The sequence below is a fragment of the Bombus affinis genome, chromosome 16 (assembly GCF_024516045.1).
Source record: "Bombus affinis isolate iyBomAffi1 chromosome 16, iyBomAffi1.2, whole genome shotgun sequence".
NCBI classification, from domain to species: domain Eukaryota; kingdom Metazoa; phylum Arthropoda; class Insecta; order Hymenoptera; family Apidae; genus Bombus; species Bombus affinis.
Genome location: NC_066359.1, coordinates 6,124,771 through 6,149,722, shown reverse-complemented (window position 1 = coordinate 6,149,722; position 24,952 = coordinate 6,124,771). Strand labels below are relative to the sequence as shown.

The following is a 24,952-nucleotide window of genomic DNA, read 5'->3' as shown; positions in this document are numbered from 1 at the left end:
TTTTGTAACGTTCCTCCATTATAGGATGCGGCAAGTTTGATGGTAAAGCATTAATTATTATGGGGTATTGTATACACAGCGATCGATGGACACTTCAAATTGGACACTAAAATTGAATCAAGTTCCATTCTTTAGACGCTTCTTCGAATTCTCTTTACTTCAGTCTTTATGTAAACAACCATACATATGGTTCCCATAGGCACACTTTGCTACGATTAGAAGCATGTTGACCAAAGACTGTCAGTTATTAATGCTCAGTAGCTTCATTAAAGCCTCCACTCAGTTTAATCAAGTTACAGCAAGTCAATCTAGCCGGCTTTCATTACTCTCAAAAGCGAACGATGTTATTCTCTTGAATTACATATAATTGAATGCTTTATCGCCCCTTTTCAGCATTGATTATCTAATGCGATATAGCTTGCTGATAGAGTTTCAAAATGATTTTCAATAAAATTCCAAAAATTATTTTCCGTTTACCTATACTCAGTTCTATGTAAATGTTATTAAAGAGAACATATTCTAGGTACATAATTTCAGGGATATCTTCATTTAAAGGATTTAAAGGTACGACAGACATTAATCAGTGCCATGAGAAACATCGTTATAAACGGTGCAATTTTTGATGAACTTTTCCTGTATCTTTACCATGCTATAAAGTAACGTCCGACGATAAATTTCTAGTTTTATCCCGCCTACATCGTGGTGGAAATATCACGGGTCAAGGTGTTTCCCGAGGAAAGCAAAGAAATGGAAGGAGTTTTCAAGAGATGTGATACTCCTCCATGGGGAGGCTAAAGGTTGCTCGACGTTGCAGAAAAAAATGGCAATGTTACGCGCATGATAAAATGGCGCACTGCACTCGCCCTCTTTCATTTCGTCGATTCGAATGCAACCTTTCGAACATTGACGACGAAAGTCCGCAAATATTTTTCTAAGGTGTAAAACTTTAAATGCTTGGTGGAAAATTCAGTAATTGGATATGGGTCAATTAATTATCGCACAGTATCTCTGATTTTGTAAGGAGCAGATGAATTATTAAACAATATTTAAATAGTACAGGATCATTTTATTTAATCTGTTAATATTCTATTGTATTGATTTATATTATATCTGAAAAATATTTTATGATAGTAATATTAAATTCTTATAATTACGTATATTTAAATAGGATTCTCTTGGAAAGTTAATATATAAATATTTAATTGAAAATTATATAGTGTTTATTCGTCGTTAATTATGGAAGCATAGAGAAGAAAATTTTGGGCCTAGTTGCCTCCACAGAGCTCGTCCATCGCGTGTAAGTGAAAAATATTGGAAAAGTATTCAAGTCATGCGGACCGATGAATGCGAGAATGATGCTTCTGTAAAATTCTATGCATCCCTAAGCGAGAGACTCTCTAGTTGTGTAGATGAACTCGCCACTCTCACATATGCCTAGGGAAGATCGTTATTTTTAATGTTCTCTCTACATCGTTCACCTAAATATGTATCAAAGTGATGTTATGGTAGATAAATTTCTCATGCATACTGCCTTGTTTCTCCATGAAAAACATATTATCGTCCGATTTAATAGGAAATATGAAAGCAAGCTTGTTCAATACTTTTTGGATGATTTTTACCTACTAGAAAGTATCAAGAAAAATATAAGGAATATTTTAGTCTTGTAGGGAAAATATGGAAAAACATGCTTTAAATCATTTCATAGATTTTACTAGTGCTGTGAATAATTATTGTATCAAGTTCTAGTTTTAATATTTTCAGAGTTCTAGAATTATTTCATTCCAGCGTTCTGAAACTCCGAAACTTTAAAGCTCTGCGACTCTAAAACTTCGGAACTCTAGAGCTTTGGAACCCTAGAGCTCTGGAACTCTAGAGCTCTGGAACTCTAGAGCTCTGGAACTCTAGAGCTCTGAAACTCTAGAGCTCTGAAACTCTAGAGCTTTGGAACTCTAGAGCTTTGGAACTCTAGATCTTTGGAACTCTAGAGCTTTGGAACTCTATAGCTTTGGAACTCTAGAGCTTTGGAACTCTAGAGCTTTGGAACTCTAGAGCTTTGGAACTCTAGAGCTTTGGAACTCTAGAGCTTTGGAACTCTAGAGCTTTGGAACTCTAGAGCTTTGGAACTCTAGAGCTTTGGAACTCTAGAGCTTTGGAACTCTAGAGCTTTGGAACTCTAGAGCTTTGGAACTCTAGAGCTTTGGAACTCTAGAGCTTTGGAACTCTAGAGCTTTGGAACTCTAGAGCTTTGGAACTCTAGAGCTTTGGAACTCTAGAGCTTTGGAACTCTAGAGCTTTGGAACTCTAGAGCTTTGGAACTCTAGAGCTTTGGAACTCTAGAGCTTTGGAACTCTAGAGCTTTGGAACTCTAGAGCTTTGGAACTCTAGAGCCTTGAAACTCTAGAGCTTTGGAACTCTCGAACTCTAAAGCTTAAGAATTTCGAAACTCCAAAATCTTGAAATTCTAGCGCTTTCGAATTCCGGGACTTTGGAATTTCCAAATCTCTGAAACTCCGGAACTCCATAACTTTGGAACTCTAGGATTCTTGAATCGCAGAATTATAGAATTGGATCGATAACGTAGGAATAAGTATCGAAGATGTTTCGAAACACACAAACATACATAAATATCTGAAACTGCCTGTAATGGTTTCATTGGTATCGTAAATTATAATTGCGCAAATAGCCAAGTTTCACACATGTTAAGAATTATCGTCTAGCCAAAGGATTTTCCATTGAAAGCAAACGTGTGCGTGTACATGCGCGGAAAATGAATTCCAAGAGCGAAACCAGTTTTACAACAGACACATTGATAACCCCCTATTCATTAGCGGATATCGAATTATTAGCCGAGTGAAATTATTGACAGTATGTTATACGCCTCCTTCAGACCCAATTTGGACAAAAAATTAAATCGTAGCTTACCTTGACGATTACAGCGATATCTGTTTTTACCGGCTATATCGCCAGGATGAAAGTATTTCCTCATCGATTAGTCAAGATTAATCTTCGCAGGATGAAAATAGAGGACATTGGATAATTCATTGCGCTGATTACGCGGCACTCTGATATGAAATTCGTACGTAATAGCACAGGTGGAGGTTTAACGATGTCGCTAAATTATTCAGCTGATAGTTAGCTTTTTGTACCTGAAAAGCTTATCGTTAAAACATAAATTTAGATAATTCATACGCAGGTGATTTATTTCACGTGGAAAATTTCTTGCAACTAGGTTAGGAATTCTAACCTTACGAATTCCAAACCGGTCCGCAATTTTTCCCCTAAGTGATTTTTTTTATACCACATACGAATAAAATTCTTTGAGGCAGTCGTAAGAAAAACGAGAATGTCGAAAACAGGCTGTGGATATTAAAGTCGAAATGACACGAGATACGATCCTGTAGATTTTGTAAATGGCGTATAACGAGGTTCGTTTTGTTTCTGAATGTCTTGTAAGGTTAGGATTATAAAATAATCTGTACAATCAGATGCACAGTATATACTCTCGGAAGCCTGAAAATATTGCTGTGTCAGATTCATTGAGAACGAAGCCAAGGACGTGGATGCAAGTTTTATGGCGATTCGGTGCAGCGAAAAATTTCGTAAAACATTAACAAACGCGACTCAGTGGAAGCGAAGCGTCGCTATTACGTCCTGTATATCGCACCAGTTGGCAGCTCGCCCGTGAAAATAAACGCACCTCAACTGAAACAGCCCCTTCGACATTCCAATCTCGATAGACTTTCTGTACTAGACCAGTTTGGACATCTGGATAGCCACCTCTCAGATTTTTCCTCAACTTTTTCTCCATTATGTTAGTCTTTCGCAACGGGGGCATTGTTCTGATTTCTAATTCAATTTCAGATTCAATCTGGCTCGAATCTCGTTCGATTTCGAAATATATCTATCGATTTTTCGTTCTGCTACACTTTTCGCTAAATTTCATCAAGGTCGCTTTGGCAATAAAAACACGAGAGAAACGTATTACTAAGAAATAGATTAAAATACAAAATTCGAAAAGGAAACTGAAATATCGCCGTGTTGCGTAATAAGAATAAAGTCCAAAAGGCTATTAAAATTGCCTGAAGAGAAATAACGCGTAGGAGTAGACATTAGCAGATATTGTTAATAAAAACAATAATTAGTTGAATTAGATTAAAAATGAATTACCATTAAATTTTCTTACCGAAGAACTACAAGGATATGTTTTCCCCACAAGTTTTGATAGTGGAAGTTAATTTACCACAATGAAACACGGTCAACTCTAGAAGGAAGTTTTTCGAAAGGATCAGGACTCGGGTTTCCGGCTCGTGAAACGCCTTAATCGGCTTATAGTCAGGGTTTAATAACTTCTACACGGGATATTAAACGAGAACCACGGAACTTATTACCAGAACCATTTTTGCCACGCGTAAATCTGTTTCTCTCTGACAATGAAAAACCTTATTCAGTCGATTGACACGGGACTCGACGATTGTTCAGGTTTAGTAAGTAAATTGGGGAATTAAAATTTTAGAACTTTGGAATGATAAGGATGTAGAAATTAATTTTTCGTAATTCAATTGCCCCGTGAATTTATTTATTACCCATTTAAAATTTATTAGAAACGCCATAAAAATATTTAGAAGACGAGTGTTTGGAGGGAATTTATCGAACAAGGAGGATTTATTTTCTTGCTTTGAGCAATGATGGTAAGGCTGAGAATAAAGAAGATAGGATAGGAAAATGTAGGGTGGGGATGTCAATCTCAAGATGTCATAGCTTCTCACAATCTTCTGCAGAGGTCCGTGGATGTTTACGACCACATCGGGCAAGCAAGGAATTATTGATCTGTTTCCATGCTTATATAACCTGGCCTGTTTTTTTTCACTTCCGTTTGCGTAGGCTGCATATCTCATTTACTAGATGCATACCATCGTCTGGGTATTTTAGTTCCACCCCTTGGATATATCCGATCCATGAGTGCTATTTTGAATGTCTAGTCGTGTTCTATTAACTTTCTGCAGACCCTGAAAATTAAAATAACTGATATTTGATAACATCCATATAAGTCAATGAAACCTTGAAATATTAAACTTCTACAACTCTTCTTTAGTTCTTGAATACGTTTTGTTCTCAAAATTCTCTTTTTCGTCATCCTTTATTAAAAAAAAAAAAAAAAAAAAAAAAATAGGATTCCTAACTTATACACTAGATGACTGAAGTTTGAGATGCCTGAAGTACTGATCAATTATAGTATCTAAATCACAGCCACGTTTTCCGTGTAAATAATTGCCATGATTATCAAGTAATTAGAAAAAGAAAAAGAAATGCACTAGCACTAATCGTCATTTTGAATTTTCAGAAGCTGCCTCGGCGGACGTGGCTGGTAGCAAGACTAGCAGCGAGGCTGCGGAGGTTTTCGGCGCAGCGAAATTCTCCCCGGCAACGACGGCATCGTCCGCCGCGACGACAGCATCGTCTCCGTCGAGCGTCGACGTCAGAATGGTCGCCTCAACTCACAACCTGGATGATCTAGGCATGAGCCATACGGCCAGCGCGAACAGCGACCGTCAGCAACAACAGGAAAAACACTGTCACACTTACAGATCCGCTCAGACGGCTCAAGACAAGAGAAGCAGGCTCAGCAACGTGATCAATAATCTCAGGAAAAAGGTTCCTGACTCCAGAAACGGGGACTCACCGAGGAAAGAAGAAGACGACAGGAATAGCGTTGAAAGGAACCTCGAAACTTTGGAAAAATATGTGATGACGGTGTTGAATGGAGTGATCAAGGACGAGGAGGACGATGACAGAGAGGTAAATAGAAAGAAGGAGGCCGAGAAGGGCAAAGAGCCGGAGAAATTGCCCGAGGACCAGGAAGACGAGGATTCCAAAGGTCCAGCAGCCAAATTCGAACCTTCGAAGCCCAACGAAAGCAGAACAGAGGCTGCTGTTTTCCCGTCGGAACAGCCTGACAAGCCAGAAGCAAAAGAAAGCTCCTTGGAACGCCAAAAAGTAGACAGGATTGAGAATTTTCTGAGGAATGAAGAGCCCAATTTCCAGCAGAGTCTGTCTGAAAGTGTCAGTGAAGAAAAAGAGTCAAACAAAGTGGAAAGAGCGGACGAGGAGGATATTCGCAGGATTGGTAAGGGTTCTTCTAAAGAAACAAAGTCTGAGGAGCAATCTGCCCAAGAAACAGCAAGAAACGATGAAGAAGAAAAGAAAGAAAATCGTTCCTTGGGTGCGATTATCATGGAGAGGCTGAGTGAGAATCAGGCTGAGGACAAGAGTAGCATTGATCCTGCCAAGGAAGACTGTAAAGAGTTCGTGTCTGACAACGTGGAGCTCTGGAACGTATGCAGAGATCTGTTGAATGACCTTCTAAATGGCATTAATCAGCTAATCGACGAGAACGGCCAGGAGAAGGAGCAAACGAGGACGTTGGACAATTCTGTGGAAGAGTCTAGGGATTCTAGGACCCAGGACTTCTCCATGACGAGCTTGCATTGCAGTTTACCCCTGGACAAAGTGGCTTCTGTGCTACAGAATTGTCAGACCAGTGAATTGGTTGTTCCACAGTCGCCTTCGTCGTCGTCTTCTGCGTCTTCGTCGTCCTTTTCGTCTCAGGGCTCGAAATCTCCTTCTAAACCACCTTCACCCACTGTCAGGCATCTCTGTCTATATTGTGACAGGAAGTTCATGTCGATATCTCTTAGACAACGACACACAGAGAGGGTTCACCAGCAAGGTGGTGGCAGAAGGTCGGAGAGAAACTCGAGGAAACCGTCACAAAACTGTCAGTATTGTTCTGACAAGTGTGCAGAGAGTTTGGAGGGCTTATTCCAACACATGGTTAGCAGCCATGGGGACAAGTACCACGGATGTTTACAATGTTCCACTAGATACCTCACCAGGGAAGCTTTAGCCGGTCACATGAACGAAAATCATGGTGTCAATGTGGAAAGGAACCTTCAGATTCAGGTTAGGGTTAAGTATAATAATAATAATTGAGAATTTTCTGAAAAAGATCCTACTAATCTAGATGTATTAAATCCTAAATACGAAGCTCCAAGTTCTAAATGCCAATTTCCATCTACTTCTGTATCTTTACCTTTCCAATGAATTAGAATAAATTCTTAATTTTTTAAGTAATATAGTTTTCTACTTTGTTCACAGGAGAAAATGAAGGAACCTTCGCCCTGCAAGGAGCTAGGCAACCAAAGCCCCCGCGACGCTTCAAGCCCCAAAGAGAGAAGACCGGAGGACACCGCCCACGAGCATCGAGCAGAAGGTACGAACACTCTTCTAAAGCCGATGCATCCAGTGAAGGACAACTTCAGCAACCCAGGAAGCCCAGAGTTTGACAGTTCCTTCTACAGCAGCGTGAGCTGTAACATTCGAGAAAACCTACTGCATCACCTAGACGGCAAACTCCAGAGCTCCTCATCAACAGTCACATCCACCAGTTTATCCATAATAGACACCAAACCTCAGCAACAACCTCAGCAGTCCTTCTACGAACACAACGTTAATCAGATCCAGTTCCCCATAGACATCTCCCTGACTGCTGCGACACCAGTTTATTCTAAAGAATACAGTAACGAAGAGTACGAGAATAACAGCGAATATGCCCAAAAACCTGGCAAGAGCAATAGGTCTCATCCCAGAAGAGTGTCCTTTGAGAAGTATAACTTCCCAAGGAAGTACGATGGGAAGGAACAGTGGACATGTTCCATAAAAGATCTGAGCAAGTTCGATATCTCCACTCAACTATCTCTAAGGAAGAAACAACAACTTCTGAAAGAACGTCTCAGTTTAAACAGGCTGCGTCAGATCACCGTTCTTTCTCCCTCAGAGATTGTTCAGGATGAACAGAATCTAGATTCTAGGAGTCTCGAAGAGACTGATGACGAGCCTTTGGTCGTGGCAAGCAGCCCGGATGTCGAGCAAACGTCTCGCTGCGAGATTGTCAAGTCTTCAGAGGTGCCTGATGGCTCTGAGGTGAAGCAACCTCAGGACACGGAGTTCACTGTGGAATTTGGCAACTTCCTGAGGCTGAGGAGGTGGGACGAGAATACTTCGATCGAGGCAGCTAAGAAACAGGAAATTATTTACGCCGAGCTAACCGGGGAATGGTCCAGGCCGAGGGTCTATATCTGCGGCGCCTGCGCCTCCAAACATGTGAGTCCTCAATGGAAATATTTAGGCGGTGAATGGCGCTATTTTGAGGTGGTTATTGGAATAATAAATGGTCGCGTTGGCGCAGACGTTATTTTCGGATGCTCTGATTCATACCTGGAGGTTGTCTCGAATTGATTTTGGAATGATATGAGGACAGAATATTTTTGATGACCACTTCGTGTTATTTTCAAGAAATCCTATGGATCTGTTAGGCAGAATGGTCAGAATGATAAATCAGTTGCAGATTTTTTTGTAGAAACTTGATGAATAATTTATTTATTTATTTATCGAGCTAGAGAGCATATTAATCAATTCGTAGTCTTGTAATATTCTTATCGGAATATGTATAATAGGATGTGATTCACTGTTTAATACTTTATAAATTTTTTGAACATCTCAATAAAATATATTTACATTTTTGAGAATCTGAATATAGAATTCTAAAAGTCCAGAAGTCTAAAATAAGAGGAATTTGTTATAGTTAGCCAAAAAATTATTATTCTCTGATTTCGTTGGCAAGTTTCGCTACGAAGCTGATGACGGAATTGTCTTGAGAAATAGTTTGGAAATTGACACAGTCGACATTTATGAGCGATTAGCTAATTAATCAGCCTACTTGATTGGTAACTATCGATCGAATTGCAGAGCAGTTGAAAGGACATCTCTTCATGTTGATTGACAATTAGCTGTCGTCGAACGAATCTCTATTGATCGTCCTGCGATATTACTGTCGATTCCAAGCCCAATCGTAATAACCGTGCATGCCGATCGTTATTATCGATTGAGTTAATTGGGACGTTTGCTTCGTGAAATTGTCCCGTGAACTAGAACTTCAGATTGTTTCTTGAAATTAGCCTACAATCCTTTTCACGGTCCAAAACATCACAATTGCCCACGAAAAATCAATAAATAACAGAAAAGTCATAAGTTACTCATCAAAAGCTGTTTAATTATAATAGAATACAATTCTGATTTTGTATTAGATTTTCTTGACATAAAAATATAGTAAAATAATTGCACAAAACTTGAACCGTGCAAACGTGGCCACTTACCCAGCAAGGATTGTCTTATTCGTTGTTTCACATAATAAAATTACTTTATTAAGAAGCAATAATGCAACGATGACACTAATCACGATTACCGTTTTTTCGTCACAGGTAACTTTGAAAGAAATGGAGGACCACAAAGTGATCACGCACCCAAACGTCTGGTGTTCCCACTTCGAGTTTTCTGGTGACCAAAGGGAACTTTACAAGCACCTGTTTCTGCCAGGGAAGGATGTACCCACGACAAAGGCGAGGACGGCTATCTTAGCGGAAAAGGTGTGCACCAAGTGTTCCAAGAACTGTACCACTCTACCAGAGTTGCATAGGCATATGTTGGAATGCGGAGGAGACCAGGCTTGGTTGTTAGGACTATTTGGCAATGGAAAGAAAAAGTGTAAGTGGAGACCCTTTGGAAGTCGCAGTAGAAGACGAAGACAGCGTGGAATGAAGAGAAATATCCAAAATTCCCAGACTCCAAGGGTGAACACTCCTAAGGAGAAGCAACCTACTGGGCCAAGGGTCAGGCCTAGCGACAGTGAGTGACTATTTTCTTCAACTTCATTTTTCCTAGTTTATAAAATTGCCAGCTCCTTTTAAAATCATCGATGAACAGCAAGTACTTCAGACACTATAGTGCAGACAGAACGTTTTAAAATTGCAGGATCCCTCTTTATATTTCTCATCGATCAAAACAAATTACAATGCTGACCACGTAAATACTTTATTTCGAAAAGGAAACTGCTTTTGAACCAACATAATTTTACATATGCAAAGACAAGTTTTGATGCTTTTCTCAGTACAATCAGATCAAGTGATCAATAGGAGAAGTCATGTAATTAACACCTGCTACTGGATTCTGATTAAGCCGTCATCTTGTAACTCTCTGCTGCTGTAATTTAACTACCCTTTCACGGGATTTAATGTCCTGTGAAATATAAATTTTAATTAGCTTCCATTAAAACGCGAATGTTGAGTTACCCAGCGTAACCAAATAAATTATGCTGTTACATCGGAATAAATTTATTTTTACAGCAAAGATAATACTTGTTTTAGGATAAAAACTAGTGTAATACATTTTTAATTACCAACGTTATTAATTATCTCATGTAGAGTCGCGTTGTATTATAACTTTAACTTTGGCAATTCTAATCAAATTTATTCTCAATGAAAAATATAAAGAATTCCAGTGCTGCGCGTGATTTAGAATTTAATAAAAAGCGAACATAAATAGGAACATACAAGGTAGGGAAAATTTGTTAACCACATTAAAGGAGCGTCTAATTATTGCACTAATTAAAACTTTGTTTCATTTAGTTGAATCACTTATCCAACAACTTCCCTTTGCCACGCGATAATTATGGATATGGTGAGGCATGATAACTTGAAACTTATTAATCATACGTTGATTAATATTAACGTGCCTCTAATGTCTGTACATATATACGTCTGTGTACTTACGTTCGTTTGAATATACAGAATGTTTTAAATTTTTCCTGAAAACTTTCACAAAGAAAGCAAAGAAAATAAAAAAATGTTTTATATACAACTTTCATGTAAATGCTTTATCAAAGAGTTATGAGCAAACGTTGAACATAATCAAAAGTATGCAATTTTCGCCAACTCTTATTGAATTATAATTTCTCAAAATTCTTTTTAATTATAAGTTATGCTTTCAAAATTTGAGACACCCTGTATTTAAGGAAGAAGCAGCTGATATTCAGGCAAATATAATCAAACATTAATTGAGTGATTAATAAACTGTTAAACCACTATACTAGATAGCCTTTACGATACACGATTTTATGTATGAATAATTCCCAATGATTGGAATTAAATAACCAATGAGTTACTGTCCAAGTAAACTACGTTATTAATGATACAATGTTAATGAAACTTTCACGAAGCACTTGTAATAAATAATATAAAATATATATATAAAATAATTGATATATCGTAGCATCATTCTTATGTAAGAAGTAAGTTGTAAAATTTGTAAAATTAGACAGATAAATGAATTTGAATCAAAGTGATGCAACGTTATATGATTAAGAAAAATTATATGATTAAGAAAAATTATATGATTAAGTAAAACTGTACAACTTAATTTATGTTTTATACTGTTTTTCTGTTCATAGGGGAGAGCATACAAAAGATGTTAGCCAACTTACCCCCTAAAAGAGCAACCAGGAAAGTACTGCAAGACAATACGGTGCGGACCCAGGGTAGACTACGTACTGTAAGTGTTGAATATTTGAACAATTCAATTAACTTCATCCTAGATGTTCAGTTTTCGTGTTCATGTGGTTTTAATGTCGAATAACACCGGAATCATCATCCACGTGCTATTCATACTAAGCAGAATTAATTGTCATACATATTAATTGATACACAAATGAAGTAGAGTTGAGATATCTGGAAATATAATTATCAATTAGAGGAGAATAGTACAGCAACAGTAAATAAAGTTATTTTAAATTGTTAAACAAAAACCTTTGCTCCGCCTTTATTATCGAGGAGGAGAAAATATCTGTGTAAAATTCAAATCTAAAACATTTTCAATCGCAGATATAAAGCTTAATTGGTAAACACACGTGTAGGCATAAGTAAGCGGTTAGTAATTAGAAAATTAAGAAAGCCTCTGCCTTAGCTTTTTCACTGGAATGTACAAAATTGCAAATTTCTCTAAAATAGAAATTCGCATCAAAATTAAAAACGAAGCGATTCCGATACCAAATGCGTAACTTAATCGCCGATCACACATCTACGAGCATAAGTTATCGGCAATTATGAAATTGGCAAATAGGGAATAAAAAATGAACGAAAGAAGCTCTTCGCTTCGACGGCGAGAATTTCAAAATTGTGGAAAAATTCGAATCAACGGGAAAGTAAAAAAAGGGAAGACCGAAGCTTCAAGTACACAAGTTAATTGCTGGAAACACACGTGTTAAGTGGTGAGCAATAATGCAACAGACAAGAGGACCGGACCTACTGACCGTGAAAGAAAGCTGCCGAGTCAGAAAAAGAAAGAGTCTTAAGAGGACAATTTGCAAAAAATGCATGCTCCGTGCCAAGAAGCTAGTAAGACACGGTGACCCAAAAAGCATGCACAGTCTGGCGACTGGTTGGAATTAGGTAAACGAGCAGCTCGCAAACAGCTCCAGTTAGCGAATGACCCGAATCCTGACGAAAAAGATGAAACTCGATAATGATAAGGCAATAACATGGGACCGGCTCCGGCTGGACGACACGGATATAAGTGGAGTATTGATTAGCCAACACGGTTGTCCGCACGTTGCACACACGGACCCATATACACATAGGGAGGATACGCCACGTAGTCACACCGACAGGATGGTTTTCGTGCTCTCTTAGAAAACTGGCACACGATTGACCCGTCTATGGACACTCCCTTGGCATTTTTGTCGAAGCAAGAACTATGACATTTGAAAAGTCTCGCTGGTTCCATCTAATTCGAATCGACCAACCGTGGAACAAGCGTAGAATTTCGAGAGTGATTTTTATTAGGATAAGAGCATCGAAGAGAAACATGTATAACGTTACGTATAGTGTTATTGATGTGAGATTGGGGTTTTAAGGATTTTACCGGGGATGGTGAGGATTTAGGGCACTTTAGAATTATACTACTTTGTTGGTTAAAAAGCTTTTAGCAATTTTGTAAGAACTAGAAATACTTAGGATTGATTTTTAAGGGCACTGCTGCAGGTGCTAATTTTAAAAGGTCACAGTACTGATGATACAGAATAGGAATTTTAGGGATTAGAACTGAGAATTTAGGATTGGTAAGTATTCAAAATATTAAACTTTGATGTTTTCTTCTTTTTCTTTTTATGCTGAGAGATGCAGGAATTTGTTAAGATAAAAGTAGAAATGCTTAAGAGTTTTATTTGCAGGATACAAGCACTGTAAATTATAATGCGTTTCAGTGCAAAGATACAAGGATTTTGTTGAAGATTATTAAGTTGTTTTATTAAGAGATGATTTATAAAAAATATCTCGGACTTAATTATTCTAGTTAGCATTGAATTTTCAAACACTTCAGATTTAGAGGATTATTGAATTATAGAGCTAAAACGATACTTAGCTACTTCTTCAAACAAAAGAATCCACGAACCAAAAACTTCTATGTTCAAAGTAAAGTAGCAAATCCCGTAGGGCTCAACTTAAATAATCCCCGTGACGTGTTGCCCAAGAAGCTTCCATAAATCATGGGAACAGTTGATTTCGTAGGTTGCACCAAAAAAACTCCCCTAACCTTCCGTAGAGAGCACAGAAAAGATACACTCACCGAGGTGCGCGCACACACACACACAATACCACGAAGGCTTTGCCATTTGTACAGGTGCAATCCAGAACGAGACCACGAATGGTCGGCGACAATTCCACCGCCTCTCGAATGTCCCGGAACAAAGCTGCCCTGAGGAACAAGCTGCTGAAGAACGCGAAGTCGATCCAACGGAATCGCTGTCGGATCGACAACATCTCTGCCGTGATCGAGAGCGTGGTGAAGAACTACACTCCTGACGACAAGAATCCTGACGAAGGACGAAACGACAGCTCAGAGAAAAACGACTTGGAGAAAGAAACCAAAGAGAAACCGGCTGAAGGATCGTCTTCTATCAAAGAAGGTGATGTGCCAGACGGAAGGAGCAGTAGAACAAAGATGGTCAGAGGTCCCAGAGTGCTGGGTAAAAGGAGAAACGTGAAAACGAAAGAGGGAGCTGTGAAAAGCTTGGTCCAGGTGAAGAAAACAACTTTGAAGGCTAAAGCTAGAGCAGCTTTAAAGAACCTGTCTGAGACGAAGGCAGAGACATCTAACGAGAGTACGAAGATATTAAAGAGTACCAAAGCTTCTCCTAAGAATGTGGAGAAGGAGGTAGATGTGGATGGAACAGAAGCTAGTCCAGAGGAAGCGAAGTCCCTCAGCCTAAAGAACAAGTTGTCCACTCAAACTACACCTAAGAGGAAGCGGCCGGTGGATCCTGTAGCCTCTTTGAACGCCTCCATCAAGGCAAAGTCACAGCTGAGAACCCAGGATGGAAAATTTGCCAGGAATCCTAACAAAGAGTCTCTGTCCCCCCAAAAGTCCCCTGAGATCACGTGTCCTATATCTGGTCGTTTAATAACCAAGACAAGAAGCAGCGAAACTAGTCCAGAGTCGTCGATCACTAGATCCAGATTAAGAGCAGTTTCTAAGTGCAAGAATGGCGACCAGTTGCCGAAGAGGACAACCAGATTGTCTTCTGATAGCGACAAGATGCCCACGTTGGAGCCAGCTGTTCAAGTATCATCCAGTTCTGAGGAATTTTCAGAAACTACTACGAATGACCTACCAATCCTATCTCCTGCTACGTCAGCTTCTAGCCAGGAAAAGATCCTGCGTGGCAAGAGTCTGACTAGCAAGTGTTTGAACTTGGAAGACAAGGAGAGTCCCAAGAAAGAGGAGAGTCAAGTTTCAGGTGAGAAAATTGATGTTATAAGCAGTTTACAGGAAGAAGAGAAGGATCAGAAACAGGGTAAAGGCAGGAGACCAAAAAATGAAATGAAGAATTTGAATAAAAGCTTGGAGAGCGTCGATACAAAGACTGAAGCTTCTAAGGAAGGCGCTAAAGGTCTAGTTAAAGAAAAATTCAAAAGGAAAAGTGCTCCTGCAAAGATTCTAAACGTGGAAGAGAAGAAAAATATGGTGAAGAATGCAGAAGAAGTAGGTCTGAAGAAAGAAGTGAGACAGAAAAAGGAAGAAGGAAAGTTAGAGACCAGGAGTAACGCTAAGGCAAAGTTAGAGAAGCTTGTTGACGATGACAGCCCTATAAAGATTCAGAACGTTCCCTTTGAGGTGAAGAAGTTGATAGGCTCAGACAATAAAGAGGACCTGCTAACCAAATTGGTTCTGACATCCAGGATTGCCACCTCCAAACGCTGTCTCAGGCAACCAGTGTCTAAATTTAAATTCGATCAGACAAAGATTAAACCCCGGAAGGATTTAGAACTGGAAAAAGGAAAGCTGGATTCAGGATCCATCTCAGACGCGTCTACGAACAAAGAGAAATTCGATGCGAAAAGAAGAAAATCGCTGAGGAACACGGATAGAAAGGACAAAGCTGCTTCAAAGGATGAAAAAGTTTTAGATGAATCTAACAAGATCAAAGAAGCTGTGAACGAGATGAAAACAACAATCAAAAGACGGAGAAGCAGTAGTATGTCCAGTGAGATCAAATCATTGGTCAATTCCAGTCATGCGTCTTTTGATGGTCAAACCAAGTCAGAAGTTGAGATGACTGTCCAGGCTGCTGACAAGAGGCAAACTAGATGGTCGTTGTTGAATACTAGCGAAGCGGAGATCCAGAATGAACAGACAGACTTCAGCTTCAAGAAGAATACTTTTGGGAAGAGACGAGGTAGAGTTAGATCTGGCAATGAGACATCTGAAAAAAAGAACACTGACGTGTCCCAAACAAAAAATGAAGAAACTGGTAAAAATAATTCCTTTGAAGTTAATGATGAAGTCAATTCAATGGATCAGAACGAAGCAAATTCTGATGATAAAGGGACCGTTTCAATTGAAGCAACGAAAGTTGTCAAGGATAGGCAAGAAGAAAGTGAGAAAATAACTAGAAATGAGAAAGAGCAACTCAAAGGATCTGACCCTTCAGAGAATAAAGAAGCAACCAAGGTAAATCACTTACAGGTGGAAACGAGCAATTCTATGGACAGTGGCAAGGAAAATTCATTGGAAAGACCTGCACCAGTTCAAAAATTGAAAGTTGGCAGACCCAGGAAGTCCTGGGGACCCAGAAAAGAAAGAGCATCCAAAAAGTCTTTAAATAACGTAATTGGAATTCTTACAGAGGGCATGAACGTCCCTGTCGAGTCTCAGTCAAGTATCTTGAGCATGCAGACTTCCTTGGATAGCGTGGACTCTAGTGTACTTCCCCAGAATTCCACACCACAGACTGATGATGCCACTAGCAAGACTCAAAATTTAGATAAAAGTATTAAATCTTCTGAAGACACTGTTTTAGAAGTGACAAGTAATCCTGATAAGTTAGTAAAGGAGATCTCTTGTGTTGAGAAGATCTCTGAGAAAGATCTAAAGCAACTTGAAGTTTCAGAAGCAGCTAGCAAGGACCTGAACTTGGACAAATCTGTAGAAAAGGTTCAAAAGGTTGAATCTCCCTCTAAAGACACCAAAGAACAGTCACCAGCTAATGACATTATTCTAGATCTGTCTAGAAGGAAACAGAAAGGAAAGGGATCGTTCTTGGAGAAAATAGTTTCAAAAATAGCTAAACAAAAGGATGCTTTATTAGAAGGTGAAGTTGGTTCTTTATTGGATACAGCTGCTGACGAACTTACTAGTATTTTAGACGAAGTATCAGAAAACACAGAGACTTCAAGTGAAGCGAAAGCGAAAACAAAAACAGGGAAGATTGGAGATACTAGACAGGAAACTATTAAAGAAGCGACTAATGGGAGTTGTCAGGATAGTTTAGTTCCTAATAGTTTGAACAAAAGCTTGGAGAAAACAGACGTTAATGTAGAAAATGAAGAGATGGTTTTGAAAGAATTTTCCAAAAAGTTGCAGTCTAATGTAGAAAATTCTGATGAAAAAGAAATAGAAAATGAATCGAGTATAAGTTCCAATAGAAAAGTTGCCGATGAAGAGATTGAAATTAAATTGCTAAGAGAAGATGAAAAGACTACTTCTTTAACAGAAAAAGGAGCTTGTAATAATGAGTCAAAAGTAGAAGAAGAAACCGTTTCTATTGAAACGAGCACTATTAGAAATGAAACTTCATTGTCTGTTTTGGAAATTCCAGTAAGTAATTCTGCAGATGTGTCTTTGTCAACTATGGAAGAAGAAAAGAAAAAGTGTGAAGACGTAACTGAAGAAGTCAAAGTGAAAAGAAAATCTAAGAAACGATTAGTGGAAATGAAGTCTCCAAAGAAAAATAAAAGGAAATCCTCCGAGCTAGCAGGGAATTTTGAGGAGAGTTCGATCTCTGAGGAACTGCATCTGGCTGACGTGATAAAGTTAATCGAGAAATCAAAGCAAGTGCCTTCTACCAAAGAAAATGTTCAAAACGACTTGTCTACTGAAGTTGATGCAGACAAGGTACCATGTGAGGAAAAAAGTATAAGTGAAAAACCCGAAGCAAAGGATAATAGGATTGTTAATGATGTTAAGACAGCTGAAGACTCTGAAGAAAGTACTGAAAAGCTCAAGATAGATTCTAAGGAAAATTTAGAAGAACATGCAACAAATGAAGAGGATAACTCAGAAGATGCCCTTCAAGGTGTAAGTGTAACGAAAAATACGGAAGAAGTTCAAGTGACTAACGAAGAAAAGAATTCGATGAAAATAACTGGAAAGAGAAATTCCGTTACAGAGGCTGTGGATCAATATTTAGAAATTCAATCTCCAGTTAGAAGGTCCTCCAAGAGGAAATCGCAACAGGAAGAGAAAATAAGCCAAATTTCTGAAGAAGAAACGATGTTCAGAGTGGAGTCTACTGAAGTGACAGAATCTTCTGTGAACGAAATAGCATCTGAGAATAGCAGAGGACCCAGAAGGAAGTCTTTCAGGACGAAATCCATGATTCAACCGAGAAACGACGAGAAGACTTCGAAGGAATCCGAAAGCGATCCTGTTCTCAGTATTAGCACCATTGTCCCAACTGAAAATCCTGAACTACCTTTGGAAGAACCATCTGAAAAACGTGAAACTATACAAAATGAAGTTCCAACGCAGCAGGTAACGCTATTGGATAGTATAGAACAATTGAAAGAAGAAAAAGAAGATTCTAGTTTCAAGAATACGGAGACTCAAGCAGCAGATAAAGAAGAAGTCACTCAAAATCCTCCAGTGAATGACCAAAAAGAGTCACAGAAGATCGAAGAACCTATAGTTGTCCCCAAAGTGCCAAAGAAGCGTGGAAGAAAGAAGAAGTGTTTGATAGTTGACCAGATACAGACACAAGGCACCGTTTCTCAAGAAAATTCTGACTCCAGGATGCACACACAGACCGCAGCGCTTGAATCCACAACGACAAACCAACTTCCTCCTAGAAGATCCTTGAGAACGAGTAGATTCATCGAGGAAATCGAAGATCAGAGCAAAAATTCCAACGATCTGACTAGTTCACAAGTTTCATCGACAAGTCTGGAACCATTCAAGGTTCCAGAGGTAACCGAAGTGTTGCAGCACACAAAGAAAAGAACGTATAAGAGAAAGTCGATCATCGATGAGAATCTAGACACTCAGAGCAACTGTTCTCAACCAGAAGCTGAAACAAGCAACGCAGAGTACCCAGAGGCGAGCAGAAGTTTGGCTGGAAAAGAGGAGCAGCCAGAAACTTCTTGCCAGAAAAATTCTTCTGAAGGCAAGAAACGTAGCTTTAAGAGTTCGACTCGTGAACACGTGGACCTAGAAAGGTCTAGTTCTGCTGGTTCCATAGATCTAATTGGTAAAACCGAACAAATTAGTAGAACGAGATCTTCGAAGAGAAAACAACTGTCTTCTGAAGACTTGCCAGGCCAGGAAAGCCTAAATCAACGAGTTGAGAGCGCAGATAATTTGTCAGAGACCTCATGCGTCAGTGATTTTAGTTATTTCAGAAAAAAACGTTATTCTAAGAAGAAGAAGCTTTACGAGTCTCGAGAAGACGTGCAAACAGATACCTCTGTGACCGACTCAGAATCTGTCGATACAGAGAAAAACACCCACAGAAGACAGAGTTTGAAACGAAGAGCCAAGAAAAACATATCCTTCTTTGCTGAGTTCTATTTGATGGATGACTTCGATATCCCAATGGATATTGAGGATTGTATACCGCATCAAGAGACAGCAAAGAACGATGTTAGCCAGGAGTTACAACCAAAACCATCGACTGAGCAAGAGAAACCGGTTGAGGAAGTCATCTCTGACGAAGTTTTTGATGAAAAAGCAGAAGAGAATGTTGAAAAACAAGAGGAAGAGATAGTTGAAAATTCTAAAACGCCGGTCGATGAGGAAGAAGACGAGGAATATGAAGAAGAGGAACTGAAAAATGACGATAAGGTGGACACGAAGCTGGATGATCTTTCCCAAGTTCAGGATGATTTTCAGACGCCAAAGAAGAGAACAGCAGGCAATTACGTGGTGGTTCATAAGAAGACAGGCGAAATTCTAATCGTGGAGAAAAGGAAGAAGTTGACCAAGGAGGCTGCCAGATTTTTCTGCGATGTTTGTACTACCAGCTTCACCAGGAAGAGCTCTCTAAAGAAACACAATCAGTCTCAGTCTCATTTACTTCAAATGGCCAAATCTAAGAAAGATAGAACATGTATGGAGGATGCTGAAAATATGGAAGACGTTGGTCAAAATGATACTTCTAGTGACGAAAATAGAGTTGAATCAGCTGATGAAGCTATGAATGTGTCTTTAGAGCTGAAGGATGATCAGAAAGACGCTAATCCTTCCGAATCCGTCATTACTCAAAAGGATTTAGAACCAGTTCAGACTGATCCTTGCTATAACAATCAACTCGAACAGGATTCTTTGACGGATTCTCAGACCACTCATCAACACATCCTTGAAGATGAACTTCTGGATGAAGAAATTTGTAAGATCACTGAAAATATGAGCCACGATGAGTATGTTCTCACTGATCAAGTGACTCCTGAGCCAGAATCCACATCCACGCCTATAAAAATGCAGACCAAGAAAGTGGAGGACGTTGGAAAGAAGAAGAAACATGAAAAGAAGAAAGAAAAAATTAAGAAGAAAAGCTTGATCGATGAACAAATTATTTTAGATAATTCTGAGTTGGAAACTTCAGCTGATTCGACATTGGTAACTGTTCTGGGTGAGAATGTGTCCATTAAAATTGCAAAGTCTTCGCACTTGAATAAAGCAAAGTCTAATTTGGATTATAAGGATGTTTCAGTAGTTTTATCTGAAGATTCTGCCGTGACCAATTCAGAATCAAAAAGTGATACTACAAGATCGAAAGAAGATGATTTCAAAGAACAGTGTTCAGATTGTGGCCCCAGGCTGCAGGAAAACCAGGATATGGATATGGAAATAAAAGATGCTCTGCTGAGGACAGAAGAAAACAAAATCGTGGAGAAAGATAGTACATATAAATTAGATTCCGAGGAAAAGACTGAGAATCTTTCGAGAGATAAGTTAGATGATAAAGATAATGAAGAAAATCAGTCACATGAACGTTTGAGTCTGAAGTTTACCATAAACAAACGTAGCATAGAAATCTGTAAAGAAGTTGATTCTGAGAACAATAAGAGCTACGAGTTAGACTATTCAAGCACATTTAATAAGGAATCTGAAGATGTTAATTGCAATTCTGAGAAAAACTATGAAAGTGCGTGCAATATACAAGTTGAATCAGTTAAAAGTTTTAATTACACCAAACCAGAAATACAAGAATTTAATCAACGCTTGAATTCAAGCTTGTGCAAGAATCAAAAAGCAGAAAGAAGAAGTTTTGAAGATATTGATGAATTGGACACTTCTAAAGTACAAAACTTTGAAGGAAAAAGTATGAAAATGATGTTTGATAACGAGAGTGATAAACAGGGTGAACTGGTCAAAACGCCACGCCATGGTAAATCCAAGAAAGGCAGGGCTAAAAAACATTTTGAAAAAGCAGAAAACAGTTCGGAAGATAAAACTATTAAGAGTTCTTCCAAATCTAAAAATGGTCAGAATAAATTAGTGTTCAATGATGTGGCCAAACTTTCAGAGACCACAGATGATCAAAAATCACTCGATTATGCTGAAACATTTGATATTAACGAAAAGTTAGAACGTTTAGTACCTGATTCACAATTGGAAGATAATTCTGCTAAAAGTGATGGTATAGTTATCTCTGCGACATTGGAAAATGAAGATGATCATGAATCTAATGAATTACAAATTGTTGAGGAGTTAGAAATCGGTAAATTTTATCCTGAGCCAGAATCTTTGGAAGAGACTGCTTTGAAACAGTTAGTACAGGAACAACAAGTTTCTGAGAAGAGAATTGAATTATTAGAGGACAAAATCAAGTATTTTCAGTCAATGGATGATGATGAAGTTTCGTCATCCTCAAGTCTAGCAGATAAACCTTTGTCTCAAATTTTATTTGAAAGAGAAGAAAAATTGGAGATATATAAAGAGCAAACAAAGGAACGAGAGTCTTCCACGACATTCCTGAAGGATTCTGTCAAAACTGAACCAAAACCTGAAGAGAAACAAGAAGTCGAGAATAGCGACCCTAAAGCCGTCAAATCTGATATCGATGATAATTCTTTAGACACAAATGAATTAATTGACAACCAAAATTCTGACAAGAATTTGAATACTAATGACGAACAAGCAGAGCAGCAGATTGCATCAGAGGAAGAATGTGAGCCAGAAGCATCGAAAACAGCGGAGGATTCTGACAAGGACTCCAAGATTTCATCAGAGTCTGAGAACAGCGAAGCAATTCCATCAATAATTGGTAGTGGTCGAAAATCAAGCACCATTGATCGTCAAAATCCGAACAAAAAGGTGTCTAGGAGCCACAAATACTCTAACAAGGACAACTACAGGAAACCCAGAGGCAAGAAGTCTTCTATAAGGAACAAGATCGCTGATTTGACTAGTGAAAGCGACGACAGTGAAATTGAGGATAAAATTGAATCACAAAACAAAAGCAAAATCGTGAAGAGCGTGTTTGGCAGAGTTTTTGGTGGTGAAAAGACAGACAAAGTTAAGGAGGTACTGAACGACTGGGTGTCCAAGTCAGAAGACGACTCAGATATCTCCAGAACAGGCTTCAGATCTTCCAGTTCCAGCGAAGGAAAGACTAAAGACTCCTCAGGCGACAAGAAAAGACACTCAATTTCATCCTCTATACCTTCTAGTCCCAAGAAACGTTCTGGAAAAAGATCCAAGAAGAGCTCTTCTTCAGACAGAGCCAAGGAGAGAAATTTAACCTATGAGAACCAAGGTGAGCATCGATCTAGAAAACACACAAAATCAAAGAACAGCTCCAATAATAAGAAAACACATGATGCAGAAGCTTCAAATAATTACTTCTTATTGTTGCCAGCAACCAAGTGCAGACTCAGCAAGAAGAGAGCAGAAGAATTAATTTCTAGGACCTTTGAGGACGATTTTATTGACGTCAATGTTGACAAAAGCCAGAAAGCATTGAAACACAAAGAACCAAATTATGGACTGAGGAATCAAGGCAAGCCTGACTTGACGATCAAGGACAGTGGCTATGGGTCCTTCAACTATGACGAAGATTCTTCCAAAATGGTGCCTTTGGGAGATGCCATAGAAGACGATCAGAAAATGATCAAGAAGAGAAAGCTGTCAGATTTTAGAAAAAGTAAAGGTAGAAACGAAGAGGAAGATTGGAGAGATCTGGTGGTAGAGAAAAGAATTTCGAAGAATCCTAAGGAGTCAGGCGACGAGGAGGACAATTTCACCAAGGTTCATCTGGAGAGAGACCCCTTCACTAGCCGAATATTTGTTGATCTGGAGTCTTCTCAAAGTTGCAGCAGTCTAGCACCTAGTAGCGTGAGGAACAGGTCTCCAAGTATGGATAGAAACTCGCAGACCACTAGAGATTCTGACATAGATGGTGAAGAAGACGAGGACATGGGCCACAGGCGAATTTCTCCCTTGTTCTGTGGGACACCTAGAAGTTCCATAGAGACCAGCAGTGAAAATGAAGAAGAAGAGGAAAATTTGGCTACCAGCGAGGCTGCAACTAGGAAAAGAAGCTCCAGCGAGTTCTCTGGTGAGAAAATCGTCATTAGGTCACCTTCTTCGAGCCACAAGAGCGAAGTAGTCACTATTGCACCCACTGACGCGATAGAGGACAACGCTCTGGATGTTCCTCAAGAGATTGAGACCACGAAGCCTAGACAGGGCAAAGTTCTGAACTTCGATGAGGAGCTGTTTGTCGAGTGTTGCTCCAGGTTGAAAGCCACCACTGAGAATGAGCTTAGGGGAGCTAAAAAGATCAAGCTGGATCACAACGAAGGTTACCATAGAAAGGATGAGCAGCAGCAAGGGTTCAGGGGACCCAGGGATCGATGGAGAGACGTGGAGAGCCAGAACAGCCTGGGGAGTCTTTTGGAATCCGTGAACCAGGTGAGTATTTGGTTAGATTAATTGAAGTTTTGCATGCTTCTTCGGATATTTCAGATATAATAAAGGTATTAGGATCTAGGAGGGCAGATTTGGCTTTGTTTGAGTATCTGTGCTGAATTGATAAATTTAAAGAAATGGCGAATTAACATATTTTATTAAAGTATCTTGATTCTTATTTTAATTACAATATTTTTTCTTTCTGTATATTCTGCATGTTTTTCTCAATACATCTTTCTTACCAGCTGCTGATAATGCTGATTAAATCAGCTAATTAAAAAAATCGATATTACTAAAAAATTAATTTGAAACAGTACGGTAAGTTGATAGCTTTTTGAAGGGATACATAATTTATTTACTATTGTTTAAGATATATGATTCACTACTTCATTGATAAGCCTACACTTTGCATGCACTATCTCTTTCTTACTTTTCTTTTTATTATTCGCTTGGCTTGGCGATCTTATATTATTTAGTAGCTGAAAAAGTTCAACTTTCAGCTCAGTCTGCAGTTCTCAGTTTCTTTTGTACATGCTTACAGAATGTTTATTTGTAGGGGTGTTTTCTGAACATAAATAATAAGTAAATTCAATGAAATAATAAATATTACACAAACTACAAAGATATTAATGATATTATATTAATATTTATACAAAAATATTAAATCATTATTAAATTTCTTTTTAAAACGGGATATGACACTGTAGCATTAAATTTAATATCACAGTTATTTTAGGATAAAATTGATACGTAAATATTTCAGAATTAAGATAAACTGGATTACACCCTTACACGAAATTCTCAAAAGGGAATACTCTATACATTATTGTGGTAATGTTTGCAGGACCTATGAACCAGCTTTATACAGACAATGTCTCTCAGTATGCATGCAAAAGGTAGTTCTCTCATTCCTTCGACATTTCTTAGTGTGTATGGTAATTCCAAAACTTGTCCCTTCAAATACAATGTTTTTTAATGTCTTGGATACAAAAATGCAAGTAACCAATGCTGAGCATTATTACTAAATATCTCTAATCATTCTACAAATTTTTATCCTATCTTGAAATGCATTATATCTTTTCTAAAATTCATTTTTCTCTGCAAAATCTCTATTTTTGATAGAAAAAGGTTCAGCTTGGCGTTACTAACACTACCTATTCATATTAACATTATTTGCACAAGAATAAAATTTCCACATCCTCTATCCCCACTAACAACTTTCCTAACTAAACCAATTTTTGAAAGAAATTGTATTTATTAGTAGATTTAATTTTACTGATCAATGTATTATCCTCTGATAGTATCTGGAGCATATTGTTGAAAATTACGTGCTAATTGCTGCAAAGTAGCCCATTTCAAATACCAAAATAGTTGGTTAATCTTCAATTGAAGATATCGTATAGGTTCCTCTGTATCCCACTTTTGGGTCCTAATTTCTCCCAAAAGCTTCACTTTTGATCAGTTAAACAGTAGATTCCTTGTACTGGACTTCTTTGTAACCATAAATTATAGCTTTCTGATTATTCTCTGGATATTCAGGTAGCCATTCTCTAGCTTTAGATATCTAATTAAGGCCAGCAAAATACTCTTAGCCTCA

General features: G+C 38.5%; 1 protein-coding gene and 1 long non-coding RNA gene across 3 annotated transcripts in view; one reads left to right on the top strand and one right to left on the bottom strand.

The window, feature by feature from the left end:
- LOC126925493 (uncharacterized) overlaps positions 1–24,952 on the top strand; it is an 80,468-nt gene that overhangs the window by 47,710 nt on the left and 7,806 nt on the right. Inside the window, exons 3-8 of one of the 2 annotated variants that reach the window (XM_050741075.1) lie at positions 5,342–6,960; positions 7,156–8,160; positions 9,318–9,741; positions 11,342–11,442; positions 13,567–22,201; positions 22,304–23,358. In XM_050741075.1, the coding sequence (XP_050597032.1) occupies positions 5,342–6,960; positions 7,156–8,160; positions 9,318–9,741; positions 11,342–11,442; positions 13,567–22,201; positions 22,304–23,358 (12,839 nt within the window). Of the gene's footprint in view, positions 1–5,341; positions 6,961–7,155; positions 8,161–9,317; positions 9,742–11,341; positions 11,443–13,566; positions 23,359–24,952 lie in introns of both variants that reach the window. The other variant, XM_050741074.1, reaches the window with a different exon arrangement.
- LOC126925538 (uncharacterized) lies at positions 4,555–5,444 on the bottom strand. The gene is made up of 2 exons (XR_007713984.1): positions 5,319–5,444; positions 4,555–5,006 (listed from the first exon to the last, which is right to left on the bottom strand). It is a non-coding gene; the product is annotated as an uncharacterized LOC126925538 (long non-coding RNA).